Source organism: Bidens hawaiensis, unplaced genomic scaffold (genome assembly GCF_021521415.1).
Source record: "Bidens hawaiensis isolate Kalapana, Puna unplaced genomic scaffold, B.hawaiensis_p1.1 tig00009361_1, whole genome shotgun sequence".
Taxonomy (NCBI): domain Eukaryota; kingdom Viridiplantae; phylum Streptophyta; class Magnoliopsida; order Asterales; family Asteraceae; genus Bidens; species Bidens hawaiensis.
In genome coordinates, this window is record NW_027491690.1 from 465575 (window position 1) to 484348 (window position 18774).

The 18774-nt window shown below is 37.7% G+C and overlaps 1 protein-coding gene across 1 annotated transcript; it reads right to left on the minus strand.

Moving 5' to 3' along the window:
* Positions 1-273: 273 nt before the first annotated feature.
* Positions 274-839, minus strand: LOC143532127 (E3 ubiquitin-protein ligase At1g63170-like). Its single transcript, XM_077027260.1, has one exon. It carries the CDS (start codon positions 780-782, stop codon positions 279-281), a length of 504 nt encoding a protein of 167 aa, XP_076883375.1. The 5' UTR covers positions 783-839; the 3' UTR covers positions 274-278.
* Between the last annotated feature and the right edge of the window lie 17935 nt (positions 840-18774).

Below are 18774 nucleotides of genomic sequence, written 5' to 3' on the forward strand. Positions count from 1 at the left end.
TTTGGACAAACATATATCACCTAAAACATAACTACTATAAGTCTATAATAGATTATTATGATGTAACATGCATTCATGTAGTTTGTTAGGCAGCCAACCTCAATCAATGTCCATCACATGTAATAAGTTAATAACACCACCACAAAACATGAAAACAACCTTTTTATTCTTAATAATAATCCATACTAATTTCTCAATTTACAAGTCAATTTAAACTATAATAATAATAATAATAATAATAATAATAATTCACACATTTTTATTATAAAAATACCAATTTACATAAATCTACGCATATAATTACCATGCAAAGAAGTCAACAACAAAATCAACTCCTCATCACTCCCACCGTACACCTCCCGTCGCCGGCGGTTCTGGTCAACCTGCCGCCGTTGACCATACCTAACCACAACCGCCTCCGGCAAGACCAGCCTCCGGCAAATCGGACACGTGGCATGATCCTGTTCGAGCCACTTGTCAACACAGCCTTTGTGAAACATGTGCCGACATTTTAATCTTCTAACTTCATCACCGTCTTCGATAACCGAGAGACAAACGGAGCATTCTTTGGGTTCTAGTCCGGTGGACTTGTGCCGGCCACATGGGTTTCTTTGTTCGATGAGTTTAAGGTACTGGGCGGTGGTGAGTGGGTGGTTGTCGGCGGTGTAACCGATGGTGTCGGCGATTGATCGGAATAATATGACGAGTTCGAGTAAGAGGACGGTGAAGAATAATAAGAAGAGAGTGTAGATGTGAGCTATGAATCGAGAGAGTGCTCCCATGTTTATTATTATTATTTATGTGTTTTGTGGGATTTGATTTTGGGAGAATATTATTATTATATTGATTGATGTTGATATTGGGGATGGATGGTTTACGTGTTTTCTAGGAAGATATTTTTTGTTTTTGGTTTGTTTTTGGTGTGAGGAGTTTGAGACTTTGAGGTTAGACTAGAGTGCCATGGTCCCAAATTCCGACCACTTATGTTGAATTGTAACTAAAAGGTTTTATAAATAAGGGTTTCAAGAATTATATGGTTACTTTTCTTACAAAAGTACAACATAAATCACATGCAATATTGATGGACTAGGATAATGGTGAATTTAGTGTTATTATATTATTTTAGTTAGAGAAAACTGTTGTTTTTAGATGCTTTAACTGATTTAGTTTAAAATGAAATTTTTGAACGAATGAATTCTCGAATTTTGGCTTTTCTAGCTTTTTGTCCTCTTGATATGACAACGTTCAAGTTAGACCCGTTATTACTTATTAGTTACACATGCCCCCTAACATGAGGGGCAAAAGTGATTAGGGTTGGGCTTTCGGATTTGGCAGCTACGTGACAATTGATGTCAATTGAGTAGAAAGTTATAGTTTAGGATACTAAATATCAGGTAGGGATAGTTTTATACCAAAAAAATAATATGTGGGAGTTAGCTTGCAGTTGCTGATTTAGGTAGATATGTTTTGACTGGTAACACGGGTTTAGTCTCAAGATTTTCTTAAGCCTTTTGGGATCAAGATGACTCGTATTTTATGTTAGATTGCAATGGATGATTGGTACAACCTTTAGTAAAAAATGTTCCACTTTTGTATGAGAAAGTAGTTAACGCTTTTTGTTACATTACTTATGGGATGCATGTGTTTGTTAATGGTGGTCAGGTCTTTAAAGGCGATGATGCTTTATGGATGGTCTCATGGTCCCAAACTTTTATGATTGTTACTCTAAAGCGCGTGATAACAAATACTAATTTATAATTAGACGAAAGAGACCTACGGAAAAACATATAGAAAAAAGGTTAGGAAAAAGAAAAAAAAAAGATTTATTAGCATAACATGAAAAAAGAACTAATTAAAAATGGAAAAATATGAAAATTTGAGCAAGTTTAAGTAAAAGAATGGTAAAATAGCTATTCTATAATTTATTATTAATAAAATATTAAGAGGAGGAGAGGGGGGATATATGCATTTTTCTTTTTGAGTTGGGTGAGTATGCAATTAATTAAGTTTACAAGGGGGTATATGCAATTACAAAGAAGTCTAAATAAAAATAAAAAATCAATATAAGTTAGGAGGTGTTGACAACATGTTTATTTCAACTTATTCTACTTTTTGACACTAATCTCAGCGGTTTTAGGAAGCAGTGCGGCACGTGAGGTCCAAGAGAATCATCCATCGGAATTAAATAGTTGAAATCCTCTATAATTTATTTTCAACAGGATGGTTTGTGGCACATAAAAAATAATTGACTGTGAATAACAATGATTAAACCTTTACTAATATTGTGTTTTGATAATGATCTAAATTAAAATGACATAAAATACTTGTTCATTATATTGAAGATTATATGTCACATATGTCTTTAAGCACTTAATAAATCTTCTTAAATAATAACAACAAGCAAACATACATCAAATATTGTTTAAGTATAGTATTCATATGAAGATAAAGAATGGCAATGCTATTTCAAATGCTCATATGAAGATGACAAGAACTTCATGAGATGGAAATACAACATTAGATAATGTGGTGATTTTAAAATGGATTAATAACTAAAACCAAACCAGCTAACAAGGTTTTAGTATATGAAATTGAATGGAAATACAAATGAGGTTTTGAAATATCTTGTCAAAGATCTAAATTTAAAATGAATAAAAAAAATTAAAGATCATGTTGCTATAAGAATAAAAATGATGGCTTTTGCAAAAATGACAAGAATACATTGTAATATCCACCATACACCCATCGAGAGGGCTAACGTGTCTTTTGAAATGGACTTGGTTGATCTAGTAGCTTTATATTATACTAAAGAACAAGACAAGGGAAAAGGTGCTACAAAAGTGAAGAAAACCAAGCACAATGTTCACAAACACTACAACTTAGGCCAGGCAAACTAGATGTCCACGGTCGATCGAGCCTTTTGAAAACCATTTTGTTGTGTCTAGAAGTAAAGCCTTTTCAAACCAAATTTCTCACACCTTTCCCATAAACATACTACTTAGGATATTTCTCTTTAAGATCTTTCATATCCAACATCAATTTATAGAAAAGAGATCATGATGAAGAAGAAGAAGTAGTTTGGACAACATAACTTATTCAATCTTTTATTATCGAAGGAACATCACTAGTTTTGGACTAGTGATTGTTTGTGAGTACTGTTCATCATTTGTATATGATTTGATAGGGTTGTTAAGAGTTGGGAACAATATCTTGATATAGTGTTTGTTGTGAGAGTTTTATATAATATCTTGACATAGTGTGTTGAAGAAGGTGATCACTAACTTGATATAGTAAAACGACATACCGGTGATCTCTTCCATTCAAGAGAAACCTTTTTAGTGGAGCAACTCCCCTAGGAGAATCGAAAAGAGGACATAAAATGGATTAGTTAACATTCATTTAAACCTTTATAGATTGATTTCTCATTCTTAACCCTTAACTCTTTACTTACTCACACATTCACATGCTTTATTTGTTGAGTTATACAAAGAGTTTATAAACAAGTTTAGCATTCTTATTTAACTAAAAAAAACAATAAAACGCCTAAAAACTTATTCATTCCCAGGTGCTACACTTTTTAACCACAAAACAACACAATCATTCACAAAACATTGTATTATTTCAACTAATTTTTTTAATGGTCTTCAACTATTAAATCAAAGTCTTTAGTTTATTTCCAGTACACGTTTTCTAAACAAAAACTCATACTTGTTCTTAAACATTTTGAATAATCTGATTAAGATTTCTGAAGAATTGAAATACTTAAATCTCCTACATAATACAGAGATATCCAGGGTCTTTCCAAACCACAAAACTTGCTAACACTAAAGTATTTTATGGAACAAAACAAGTGGCAAGTAAGTTTATAACGACATCTAAATTTTGTAGGCTAGAAAAGTATAAGGAGGACGACTTGAGAGCATGGCAGAAGTGGAGACTTTGGAGAAAAGTAGGCACAAATCAAAGTGAAAAAGATAGTTAGATCTTATGGCTCAATCTTTTTATTTCTTGTTTACTTAGATGTTGATGTTATAATATAATCGATCTAATTCAAACGTGACAGGGTGCCACTTGTTTTAGTATGATGTTAAATACTTAAACTTAGAGGTGCACAAATCGGGTTTTTTCTAATACCCGGGTTCGAGGTATGGAATCGGTTTCGGGTATGATCGGGTATTGGAAAATTAGGTATTGAGAGAAATCGGGTAGGATATTGAGGAGAAAAACCCAACCCTATGTACCAGGGTAGGGTATGGTCGGGATCAGGTATTGTAACCGGGTACGACCGGGTATTAACACCCGGTTTTGAATTTGTAATTTTTTTATCCATTTTTTAAATTGTTTAAAATTTAAATTTGCTTTGTAATTTATAAAAATAATTAAACTATATAAGAAAAACCATAAATCCACTTAATTACAAATTATTTACTTAGTAATATGCATTTTACAAAAACATAAACATAAAAGTTGTGAAGTAAACATAAAAATATACTATAAAAACTCATGTATTATTTTGGGTATTAGAAAATTGGTATCAGGTATAACCGGGTATCGGGTATATGGTATGACCAGGTCCGCGTATAAATCGGGTACGGTTCCGGGTACAGGTATTGACTTCAAAATGCATACCCTATCCATACCCTACGGGTACGGTCGGTTCCGGTTTCTGGTATAGAATACCTGGGTATAAAAAAAACCGGTTCCAAGTATTTTTTTCGGATCCGGTTCCAGATATGGGTTTTTTGTGCACCTCTACTTAAACTAACGTATGGAGAATTACATGTTATTCGTGTTTGAAGGGAACCGACGTATGGTTTGTATGGGCCATCGGTAAGGAAATAAAATATTAACAGGCCTACTAACTGAAATCAACTAGGCCCAAGTAGAATGAAAAGGAAAAATCGAAGGAATTAAAAAGGGTGTTTTATTTTTCATTTTTTTTTATTTGAAGGAAAGAAAATATAAAGAAAAGGCATTTATCATCAAGTTTTTTTAACAACGTTTGAAACTAACCTTAAAACTTAAGTGAATACTTTGGGAGAGAATGTCAATCATCAATATTGATTTTAACAATCTTGATCTAACTCATCCAGGTACACCATTAAGTAAAAACACACCATTGTTGGAAAACCACATTGAATCAGGATATTAAATAAAACGAAAACGGGGAATTAAGAAGCAAGTAGCCTTGTCGGTGGAGAATTCTATTTGCAGGCGACTACGGTTTTAAGAAAAAGAATAGAAAATGAATTAAATTAAATACACAAGTAAATTATATTAAGCAAGAGAAATGGAAAAAAAAATAAATAAGGAAATACGCGACTGAACTAATTTAAGTTGTTAAGCAGATGTGTGATTTAATTTAAGCTATTAGAAAGCTAATAGCTTTTTTCAAAATGAATTGTAACTTAGTGATTTCATTATTTTTCTAGTTTGATTAGCTAAACCTTTTTTAAGTATGTCGCTTGACACGACTTGAAAGATGAACTCCCTCTCCATTGTGTTTTCTCTTCTGCTACCCCAGTTACGTGTTAAATGGTTACCAAAAATCCCTTAAGCATTTGTTATGGCCTCCATCTTGATTTCCCAAGTCATGTAATTCGTTGGTGTCAACATTAGACATTGAAATGCACTCCGTCATTTTCCTTTCGGTTGAAAGTTCATGAATGCTACCATGTTTAATCACCCTATTTGCTTCCTTTATTTAAAAACAACCGAACAAAATATGATCTCCTTGATCGTTTTCCTTTGCTAACCAACTTGATAGTAACACAGTCACCCCGATTATCCTTATCAGATTGATTTATAACTCAACCCCAATAGTTCCAAAATAGGTTTATAACAAAAACTGACGAACATACATGCTTATCATGGATCTGATCGCATCAATCCCTCGTTCTCTCAACTAAATCCCCGGTTGTAATCGTTATTCTGAAACCTCAACCTTCGAATTGGTAATCACAAACCCTATATTGGATTTATTAACATATGTGTTATGAAGCTTTTATCAAAATATGAGAACGATTCAGTGGTTCAATCTCCGTGATTGCTCATCTCTTCTACTAGGCCATCATAAAGGGATTTCTCAAATTTCTCTCATTTTCTCTTCTAGTCTATTGGGGTCAATCGGTGTAGTGGTTTCTTTTTCAGGTGACTGAGCTGTTGTTTCCACAATGATGCTAACTAAAGCCACTGTTAAAAACGGAGAACACACCATATTTACAACCACACTGGTTACGACTACTTTATAAAAGATAATCAAAGCGAAATTGACCGAGCTTCCAAATATGATTTTCTAATCAACTATTTGTACTAGCTAGGATAAACGAAACCTAATATGATACCAGTATCTAATAGATAACTCAAACAATAAAAAGATCATCAAAACAATTTAAATAATACTAAAACTTAATGACTTTAAAATATTGAATAATCTTCTCAATGTTATATATCTTTTCGAATTCTTTTTTCTTCCTTTAATTATCTCAAACAATATGAAAGGCTTTTATGGCAAAACATATATCACAAGGCTTTCTAGAGAAAAACAAATTCTCAGTCCAAATAGGTGGTTACTCACATAGTCACATGTCAATTTATGTAGCATTTGCTTTCCGTAACAATGTTTACTTTTCTTATCCTCGTTACAAATGCTTTAAATTCAAACATCAACTAGAAAGCACCATGCGTGATAGTGTCGTCTTGTCTGGTCTTATCCGATCCTAACCACTTGTCAAATGATCCCAACCTCTCCTTGTCTTGAAATATAATTAAGTTCCCGGTCGTTACAAGTCTCATTCTTCTTCCTTTTGTCCAAGTAAGGGTATGACAATTATCTATTATCTTCTCCCTTTAAAAAAACAAATAAAATCCATGTGTATTAAGATATTTACCGGCAAAATCGAATCTGAAGATACATGTTAGTGGGGTCCATGGTCATCTTTGGGAATTCAAGAACTCGTCAAATATGAAATATCTACAAATATCATATTTCGTTTTCACTTGTAAATTTATATCTTACCGTATGATTAAGTGCAAACCATCTAATTGGCTAATTTACCTGGTTGAATATCTATGGTAAAATTTGTTTTTTTTATAACTTCTTATAATTGTATTTCTCTCTTTAATTTTGCCCACAAGCACTTTCTCTTACTCTACTCTTAAAATCACCATACTTTCCTTTTACAATGTTAGAACCCATAACCTCTTGGCTACGGACATGATACACCACTTAACCACCTGTGTGTTTCCCTGGTGACGGGTATGTATATCTCTGCCACTGCAAAGCAGGGGGCTTTGTGACGAACAGGTCCATCAAAAACCCCTTAGTCAAAGTGATATCCTTGCTCAAGACACAAATATATAGCAACATTATTACCATTGACATATATTACACTGGCAATAAATTGAACTACGCGTTTAAGTTGGGTTGACCGCTCGCCAAACGACTCCCTTTCCCATCGTGGTCAATCGACACATACTCTCTCTCAAAAAAAAAAAACGATTCCTCAACAACATCATATATTAACAAATACAAAATAAACAAAATGGGTGATCATACCTTTTGGCGATAATTAAAACTTGGTTTGCTCCCTTTCTCCCCATACACTTAGATAAATATGATATACCAATTAAGAAAAGGGGGGGGGGGGGGGGGGGGGGGGGGGGATATCTTAGATATTTTTTCATTCAACTCATTTAAATTTCCCAATTTATTTCCAGGTGTTATAATTTCACCCTTTACAAAATTCTTTTACGTATGAGATAAACACGGGGCTTTTTGTCCGTCATTTCTTTAGCCAATTCTAGGGTCAAATGATGACCCCTCTACCTTTGTGATGGGGACGGGACCATGAATATGGTTCGTTTCCTTTATCAAGATTTCCGTTTATCCATAATCATGATCGACATGGTTTGATACCGTTTAGTTCCTAGCTTGTCTTTTATCTTAAGGTCTTTTAATGGTATGACTTGCTTTAGATCAATCAAACATTTGCCTCAAGTTAGACATGTTGAATAACATGTCATGAACTCCAGCAAATGACTTGTTGTAAGCTATTTGCTCCAATCTTTACAACTATCTCAAAAGGTCCAACATATATGTGGTTCACCAATGAACCTCACAGCTACCTTCCGAGGAGAAACCTTTAGCATTATCTCGTCCGTGACATAGAATTCTAGCGGTTTCCTCCTTCTATCCCCATAACTATTATGTTTGTCTTGAGTAATCTTCAATTGTTCCTTTATTCGTACCATCTAAGCAGTCGTTTTTTGAAGTAATTTGGATCGAGTCAACTGATCCCCCCCTCTCCACATAAAACGTAGGTATCTTACATTTCCTACCCTAAGAAAACTTCATTATGCACCGCCTGAACGCTCGTCTGATACCTATTGTTGTACGTGAACAATAGTTTATTTTTTATTGTATAACAAATTAAACTGATTAGGCGTGAGAAACTTCCAAATGATTAAAACCTTATTTTAGTAAATACCTTTTAACTAACACCAATTTGATAAATATTTTTACCATCAATACTCTTTAAAAAAAAATCCTCTTTTAACTCTGTTGCTCTTTTTCCTTTAGTAATTATGGTAACGTATGTGGTTGTGGTTCATTAATTACAAAGATTTTGATTACCTTTGAAGTCACTTTGAAAAGATTACATATTTTATGAATTTTATAAGTTTTTTAAACTAATTAGAATTACATTCGTTATTTTAACAACAAGATTTCATAAAATAAATGTTAAAAAAACTTACATTTTCAGCCTAAGTACATGAATAAACATTTATACTTTTGTATACATATATTATATTTCTTTTAACCCCATAATATATGATAACTATGTTATGATTAATTTTCTACTATTATTTAACTTATTGATAATATACTTGACACTAATGTAAATAAGTTGTAAATGTTAAAAGCTAAAAGTTAAAACCTAGTATAAACACATACTTGGGTTTATTGCTTAGTGTAACTTTATGAAATCGATCATATGTTAACGTTGTTATATTGTTGTATCTTGAGAATATAGATCTATAATCCATAGTTGACATTACAAAAGCTATAGTTTAATAAAATTAGAAAGTATGAGATTTATGATATTTAAAAAATTAACAAACTATAATTTGGATATTATACATAAAACTGCCATTAACTTATTTATCGAATTATTAACTTATATACCACTGGTGTACACTGAGTGAAAGTAAGATGCATCATGATACCTTGCATGACACCCAGTACCAAACGGAACACCACCCCCTAACAGTACTCATGAAAAATCAAATCATTCGACAAGTTAGTCCAGATCATCCTTAGCCTCCAAGGACCAAATGGTCGATTTGAATTTGACCATTTATATAATAAAAAAAATATTATTTACTTAAAAACAATCTATAAATACCATATCCATTATGTTTTTCCATAAAACTCTCAAGTTATCTCCCTCAAAATTTAACTCAATCTTTACAATGTATCCATTCCCAACATAAAGGTCCAATCTTAAATCTTATGTATATTTTTTTAATTAATGGAATGTTTTTATATTGGTTTCTACATTTTAAAATTAATTTTGTATTTTTATAAGAGCTTGTCTATTACTTTAGTGGCTCAAAATCCATAATATAATGCATCTCAATAAATTAAATGCTTGGCCAAAAATGTAAATAACCATTCAAGTACATCGGAAGCCAAAGAACAACTAGTATAGAAGCCAGAATCTAGTAAAGGTTAGAATTGCAAAAGCAAATTGAAGATTGGAATTTTATATAATTATGTTTGACTTACACTGGAGCTTCAACTTTTCAAGGACCCTGTATGAAATATATACAAGGTCTAATTATTTTAACATCGTTTGAAACTACCTCCAATATTTATATGTGTCTTCATTAATTGAGATTTCAATCGTCTATATTAAATGTCTAGATTTGACATTAAAGACATAACTCATCCAGAAACACCAAGAGAGAAAAAACCCACCAATGTATGCAAACCCATTTAAATTTTAAGATCATAAAATTCTTAAATCTTAACCATCACTTCCATATCATTATACAAGATGTCCAATTGCAAACACCTCATCTTAGTAAAATGATATTATTTAACAAGAAAACTGTCATTTGCCTCCCTGAAAAATATCGTCACGAGACCCTTCGACCACTGAAAATTATTTTGCGAAGGTTGTACCCTTGTATATCTCGGGTGGGAACCGTTTCCTCCTTCCGTTAGTCAAACTACTGTTGACTACTAATGGTGAGGGTTAAAGTTGTCATTGTACACGTTAAACCTCCCTGATCGATTATAACCCTCAAATTAGGTTATTTTGGGCATCAAAATTCCAATTCTCACCCAAAATATACCCTTGCACCCTCGTAATTTTTCCGATCGGACTACAAGGTCATTGTCGTGAAAGTGATTGGAACTTACAATGGCGGTCAGCTTGTATTCTATTAGGCCCGAAAATGAGTATTGTGACCCACACGACTTGTATGGTAAGGTTTTACCGTTTACTCTGTTTTGGTTTATGCTTCCATGTTGTTAACGGGATGAACGAATGTTGGTTGTTATAGGTGATAATTTGTATGGTATTTTGGGATATGATGGTTTGTATGTTATGTTGTTAACTGGCTGAACGAATGTTGCTTCTATGTTGGTTGTTATTTGGGATATGATGGTTCGTATGGTATTTTTACAGTTTGTGTTTAAGGCATTTTAAACTTGTAGGATGTAGTCTTGAAATGCAAACATTACAATACATTTAATCATGTTAAATTAAAGTAACACATTACATTACAATTCAAATGCAAACAGTACTAGAAACTAAGTACAATGCTACTTCCAATGACAATCATCAATTGACCAATCAGAGTCCCACACTGGATCGTTTTCATATGGATCATGATAGTAATCTTCCTCCGGCTCACTGGTGTAGTCGAAAGCTGCTTTCACAACCTCAGGGTCATAATCATCACCGGGATCCATTTCATGTTCTGCACTCGGTCTAAATAATTCATCTCTTGCAACAAATAAGCCATCAACTCATCTTCTCCCAATTGACACTCATTGTCTTCCAATTGACTTGCTTCATTATCAAACTGCATTACATCCTTCCCAAATTCAACATTCTTAATTTCCTCATTCTCAGTTTCATCATGGCTGCAACATGACTGATAATGTGAAACAAAAATTTAAAGTAAATAGATGAAACAAGAAACTCTAAACATTTAACATTGACTAGAATAACAACAAAGATTACATTATCCCATACTACAAATACAATATGAACAACTAATCAATAAAGACAAACATACACAAAGAACAACAACCAACTAATTCATAGCAACATCTTCAAGCTTGTTATTTATTATTCATTCTTGCATACTCATCTTTTTTGTTCATCATCTTCACCATTGCTTGGATTACCTTTTCACAACTAGAGCATGTGGGATCATCAGCCCATTTAGCCACCCACAACTCCCCTTCTGTAATGGACTTAATATATCAACAACCTAACCAACTATAACATCAATATCACATTTCACATAATCAATTACCCCTAAAATTGACCTAAGCCAAATTAAAGGAATCAACATCGATTAACATACAAGAACCCTAATTCGTGAGTAATTAAACACTTACACAACACAAGAATCGACAACCCGGGTTTGCATCGGTCCTGGATATCCGGTAACATGTCCCTGCACCACATGGGCATATCACATAAGAGTCGTCTGCACGGGAAGGCTTGGAAGGTGACCCCGAGGAGAATTAACTAGACTTGGATTGAGACATCCGATGTTAATCAATGATTGTTGTGAGAACGTTGCTATTCGATGGATGAAGAAGACGATCGCCGGAGATATACAATCGATGCGATGGAATAATACGGGGAAAGAGGGTTGGTTATAACAATGATACAAGGTTAATATAGTAAATTCGTCAAATTTTAACGGCTCAACGGTAGTGTGACTAATAGGAGGAAAAAAACCCCGCCCGAGATATACAAGGGCACAACCTTCGCAAAATAATTTTCAGTGGTCGAAGGTCTCGCGACGATATTTTCCAAGAAGGCAAATGACAATTTTCTCTTATTTAACACCAATGGTTTTCAAGTCGGTGTGGGATCATTCCTCCACTAAACTCCTTTTAAGTCAATCCACCCGTGCTCCGGATATTCGATGAACCTTATTATTTACGAATACTTAATACTATTTTTCAATATGTTTACGGTTAAAAGCTTAAGTGCTACTAATGATATTTAGTTGGTGTGTTTTACATATTTAAAGCTTTGGTATACTTAAGTATAAAGTAAGTTTTTGATGCCTTTGAAAATTAACCAACGTTTTAATGATAAAATACATTTTAAAAATCACAACTACTGAACTACAGCTTAGACTTATAGCATCCCTTATAGCATCCATAACGTATAAACTCACAAAACTCTACAATAGCATGTTAAATCATATTTAAAATATCTTTAAAAAACCTTTTATTTTTCTAGAAGAGCACCAATAACGTTGGACGTCCACAAACCGCCACATTAGTGCAACATTGTCATCGGATTCCATATTTTTCTCAAATTAACCCTTATCTTCTTCTTGGGGGTCTTTGGGATACAAGAAATTTTTTATAAGCGTGGCTCATCCAGGATAGTTTCCATATGCTAGATAGTATCATCTGTCGTGTAACTTGTCATTCACTATAAAATTACATGGTGGTGCACTACCGTCTAACACTTCGTTGAAAATTGATAATTGTTTTGGGACAATGATGTTGTTCGATTATGCGACTCCAAAATAGGTATACCAAATCCACTGGTCATGCGAAGCAACCACCTCAAACCATTATGGTGGGACGACCTTGGTCACCTTTTAAATATTGTGCTTTTCATGAAACATGGCAGTTTTCCATGCCAAACGAATACAATCAATACTTTCCAGCATTTCGGAAAACCCGTGATGCGTTAAATGTGTCTCCAGTAATCATTGGATGTCACTTTTGTTATATTGTCTATTATGCTTTATAATATAGTTCGATAACTATCCCTCTAAATGTTTTATCAGTCTAGATAGGTGCACTTTCACCGATCTGTATGTATTCATCCGTTTGGTCAATTGGCATGTCGCACTCTTAACTGGCGGATGGTTCATGTGCATATTTACATGGGTGAAAGACTTTATCTACCTATAGCATCGACTCATTGTTAAAAGTATGGATAAATTCTAAGGAATTATCTAACGAACTATGCATGATGCATACGAAACCAACGTCTAAAAGTACATATCAAAGTAATTGGCTTCTTCGTGACCTCTCTTTATTTCTTTGCAATTTTTAGATGTTTGTCTAGAAGTTGGTAGACAATGGATTGAGAGAAAGGATTGTACGAGAGTTGGTCATGATTTTAGTGTAGAAAATTCTTTAGTAATTAAAGTCTTCTAACACTTTTTATCTAAAATAATATATAATAAAAAATTAAGATGCCGGCAAGTATTTAATTTAATAAAAGTAAAAAGGGAGTTTAACGATGTCAAGTTTCCCACTCTAAAAGGATGTTTGGTTTCGTTATGCAAACACCTTATAACATTTAAACAAGTTACACTCAAACTAATAAGTTATATAAGTGTAATTTATTAACTTTTTCCTCTCACATTAAAAACAATATCAGATACCTTATTTTTAATTTAAAAAAAATAACTTTTCCCTCTCACGTCGAAAACAATACCGGAAACCTTATTTTTAATTAAAAAAAATAATAAAAACAATACCAGATACCTTATTTTTAATTAAAAAATTTAATAAGTTATAAATTAATAAAAATAAGTCATCTCTAACACCCCTAAATAAAAGGTTGTGTTGGATTTTGGAAAGATAAGCCATAGTTTTTATTACTTTTCTTTAAAGGTAGTCTTTCAATACTTGCAGTATTATCTACGCTCTAAAGTGCATGTGCACATGTGCATATCATTTTCTTTTAGTCACATTCGGTCCAACCATAGATTTCAAGCCGAAACGGTTAAACTTACTCAAGATCTTGTTTTATCATCACATTTAATTCGAGAAATAGCTGTTAAATTCCCGTATCTAGATGAAGAAACACTAACCGGACCCCAGACAGGTTACTGGTAACCTGGGGGTTGGATAGCTGTTTCCCACGAGGGGTTAGACCCTTGGAAGATAGTTCTTCTGATAACCTGCAAAACAGACACCGTAAGCTCGTCACTGAGAAGGGGGGGTTCCTCCTTGTGACCACCCTCCGGCGTGAGAATCAGTCTATATTGCTCTTTGAATATAAAAGTATGTGAATACTATTAGAGCAGTTATCAAGTAAGTTATACGAGATAGTAGATGATCTTACCATTCCAAGATATTGGAGTATTTATAGCCGAAGGTAGGTTTTCTAGAAGGTACAGCCGGCTGAATAGTATTCCTGTTCAACCAACAGTGGATTACGCACAGGCCATACTGGTTGGTGGGTAGGTTACAGCCAACAGTAATAAAGTCGGCTGCACTATTCCACCAACTGTAGACCATGCACGTCCTACTGACTGTGGATTGTACGCAGGCCATGCTGGTTGGTGAATAGGTTACGGCCAATAGTAATACTATTCCACCAACTGTAGGCTGCGCCTGCTCCACAGTGAGAGTTGGTGAGTAGGCAGCGGCTAATAGTGACAAACAGTACTAGAGGGTGCTCCTCCTCGCACTGTTGTCGGTGAGCTGTCACCCTGTGATTGGCTCATGGGCTGTTCTGGTCAGATCGTCTGTCCTATCCATACCTTGGTAGGTATGGTACAAAAGATCTTTCAGAATCAGACTGGCTCATTTGGGCGGGATTGTTCCCGCCTTGCTCATGCCTTCACGTGACTGCTGAAGTAGCTAATCTTGTACGTGTAGCCTTGCTGTCTGCGGGTAGCCTTCCCTGATGGCTTGTATCCGCAACTGCGGGAACAGGCGGGGTACTTCACCATTGAGAGGCTTTCCCTGCGTGTACAGCTTGCGTACTGCGCGTAAGATTCTATGAGCATGGTGGGTCCTGCGGGAGCAGATGGCCTTTGCGCAGACAACCCTGTTCCAGGTGAGTCTTGCGGGACCAACTGGTCTCTGCTGGGACCTACCTCTTCAAGTCCCCCCAGTCCAATGTTCTTCTCATGCGTGTTTAATAAAGTGAGGTGAACTTTTGGACTTAAGCAAAGGGTTTTGAAAAGGGTTTTGTAAGGTTTTCCATGGGAAGTCCTTGTCACTTGCAGAAATGCCCGAGTTTCCTGCTTGGTCTCTGGGTATGATGCGGGTAGGTCTGTAACCTCCTCGCAAGTCAGGAGCGTTGAGTCCCAGTTGTATGTATTTTCCATGAGGTTTTGGTAGTTTTGAACATAGTGATCAATTATGTTAAGACCACCAATTCCATCTTAGAGCTTCAAACAACGTAGTTCTCGACGTTCCCGCTATGCGGGGATGTTACTTCCGTTTCCGCAAGCATTGCCCAGAAGATCCTTCTTGGTTTCAATTCCCAGCGGAGCGCTAGGTATGTGAAGGGTTTTGCCTTAACACTGTACCTGCGCTCGTCTTACGGTTACTTTACTTCCAAGGTATTCCTGGCGTCAATTCCCTGCGGGTGCTAGGTATGTGAAGGGTTTTGCCTTTACACTGTACCCGCACCCGTCTTATAGTTACTTGGTTGCCGGGGTACTTGGCTTCAATTCCCTGCGGGTGCTAGGTATGTGAAGGGTTCTGCCTTAACACTGTACCCGCAGCCGTCTTACGGTTACTTGTTTACCAAGGTTTTCTTGGCTTCAATTCCCTGCGGGTGCTAGGTATGTGAAGGGTTTTTCCTTAACACTGTACCCGCAGCCGTCTTACGGTTACTTGTTTGCCAAGGGGTAAGGGATATTTTCCCGCTTACTTTTTAATATTTTCGAATTTTGAATTTTGAAATTCGAAGAATTGGTGAAAAGATAAGAACAGTCCAAACCTCTGAAACGTCGTGCGACAGTTTCTTCTGACTGTGTCAGGACGTGCAGGAAGTTATGGTGACGTGACAGAACATGGTCATTCCAGTCGTTTTTTCAGGCGCGTGGACGTGATTTTTCAGGCGCGTGGCCGCGAAATTACTGGCACACGTCCTTTCAACAGCTGTTGCCAGCCTGCTTTTTGCCACGTGTCATAGTTTCATTGCACCTTTGATTTCTCTCTCCTCCGCATTAAATTCACCGCATTAATTGCGATTACTATATAAAGGGGGAGAGAGTTATCTGTAATTCACACTTTCACCTTTCTTCTTCTTCTTAGTGATTTCCGGCAAATACTCCCCTTTTCAGGCAAGCATTTTCCCGAAATCACTTTCTTCTTTCCACCATGTCTTCTCATGATACTGATGATCAGAAGACTGCTGGCGAGTGCCAGTGTTCTCTTCCTGTCGATCTGTACCAGTATATCGTCAGGAAGTTCATGCTCGAGTCTCTCGAGCCTGAGTTTCCTGAACCCCACCATACTGTGTACGATGCCCCTAGTGGCAAGATCGGGGTTTATGCTGCATTCTTTGTCTACGGAAACCTTAGGTTTCCGTTGACAAAGTTTGTGTACCGTGTCCTGGAGAGGCACGGTGTGCACCTGACAGAGGTGCACCCCATGGCCATTGCCAAGGTCCGGCACTTTGAGTGGGTGTGCCGGATACTGGGCCTTGAGCCCTTTGTTGACCGTCTGATGACCTTCTACACTTGGAGGTGCATCCAGGGGTGGTACACTCTTACAACCCGTATAAAGGGTTTAAAGATTTGTACCACCGAGCGGAGTCTTCGCTCATGGAGAAGAGAGTTCTTCTTCATATCCGCTCGCGCCGTCCCCATCGCCATGAAGTTTAAGAATGGCCAGGCGCTTCCGAACCTTCCCGCCCTTAACTACGAGGAGGCGGAATGGTTTTCGAAGATATCCCGGGTCCAGTCCCCGGTTTTCCGTTTTCCGGAGTCGGCGATGGTGATGCTGGGGATGAGCCGGGTGTGGAAGGCGGCGAATGCGGATAAGGTTCCGATCGTCCTTGAATATGGTTCGAACTCTACCCCTTATGGTATGTCTTGTTTCTTTTTTGCTGACTACGATTTTTTCTTTCTTGTTGATTTCAGAGGGTAACGATCTTCAGTCGCTCCTGAATCCGCGGGAGGAAGATGGTCCTGCGCGGATGGGTACTCGTGCTCTGGACGAGAACGAGTTGCCCATCCTCGAGCAGACTGCGGGTCGGTTTGTGGAGGTTTACCCGCCAGGCCAAGAGATCCTGAGCCACCGTCGGCCAGGTAAGCCTATCTTCTACCCTGAACCTCTCAAAGCTGTGCCTGCTGCTGGAGTTCATGACATTTCTTCTTCTGAGGAATCCGCAGAAGGTCCTCCACTGGTGCGGAAGAGAAAGGCTGCCGTCGCGAAGGGCAAGGAGAAGGTGGCCTCTACGGCCGACCCGGTAGTCCTATCTGACTCGGAGTCAGATAATGCAGAGGTGGCGGGGAAGCCCGGTGGTGAAAAGACCACCGCTCCGGAGGCTACAGGTGTCACCTCCGAGGAGGCAGCGGCAACGACGGTTACCGGTGGCAAGAGGCCGGCTCCATCGGGTTCGCCCCCGCTCGTCCGTGCGTTCAAGCTCAAGAAACCCCGTAAGTACCCCCATAATTCTTGTCTAGATTTGTTGTTTAAAATAAATTTTTCTAACACTTTTGCTTGTGTAGGTGTGGATGTTGACGCATTCCAGGGTGGAGTTGGAGCAAGTATTCCCCCGCCAATGACGGTAGGCTCGGTCAGCCTTCCCGAGGCATCGACCCAGGCGTCTACGCCTGCTTCCGCTGGTTCCAGCTTTCCTGAGGCTGTTCCAGCTGAGAAGGTGTCTCCGCCGGCCGTGAGTGCAATTTTTACAGCATCTTTCACGGAGCCGGCGGTTACTGTTGCTGAGGAGGTGGCGCCAACCATGGCTACCACAGCGGCTGCCACTATACCTGCGCCACCGGCACCGACGGCCGGACCTTCAGGTATGCGCCAGGCTTCCCGCCGATCTATGCCACCTTCCCGTCTGCCTGACCTGTTGGATGGATTTCCTTTAGGTTCAGGTGATGGGTTTGGCGGCTATCGGCCTGTTATTGACCCTACAGGTACGTAGGGTTCTTTTTCCTTTACATATTTTTATCATCTTTTCCTAACTGCCTTTGTTTCTTTTGCAGTGTCGGATTCCAATGAAGTGTATGTTCCAAGATGGAACATACGCCGAGGAACAACCCTTCGCACCCCTGTGGAGTGCGTGGACTGGGCTCGCCACGCTGCTCCTCATGGTGCGTTGGGGGAAGCCATGGCTAGCTACCAAGAGGGTAGGCTAACCAATGAGCTTCGGGTTCTCCAGGCCCGAACGCAGCCCCGCGTCGAGCTGCTTTGTCGTGAAAACGACAAGTTAAAAGCAGCTCGCGCCAAAGATATATCTGAAGCGCGGGCTCTTCGGGAGGAGAACCGGCAGTTGGCCGCTGCCGCAGCCGAGAAGGAGAAGGCATTCAAGGCCCTTGAGGTTGAAGTCCAGGCGCGACTCGAGGCCCGCTCCAAGGCTGCCCAAGCTGTGAATGAACAGCTTCGGCTGGCCAAGGAGACTGCGCGAAACTCAACTGAGAGGGCTGCCAAGGCTGAAGCTGTTGCTGAGCCACTTCGCGAAGAGAATGAGCAGCTTAAATGCAAATTAAAGGCTCTTCAGCATGCTCATGACGCCTTGGCAATGGAAGATGCCAAGAAGCTGCAGGAGATCCTTGACCAGAGGG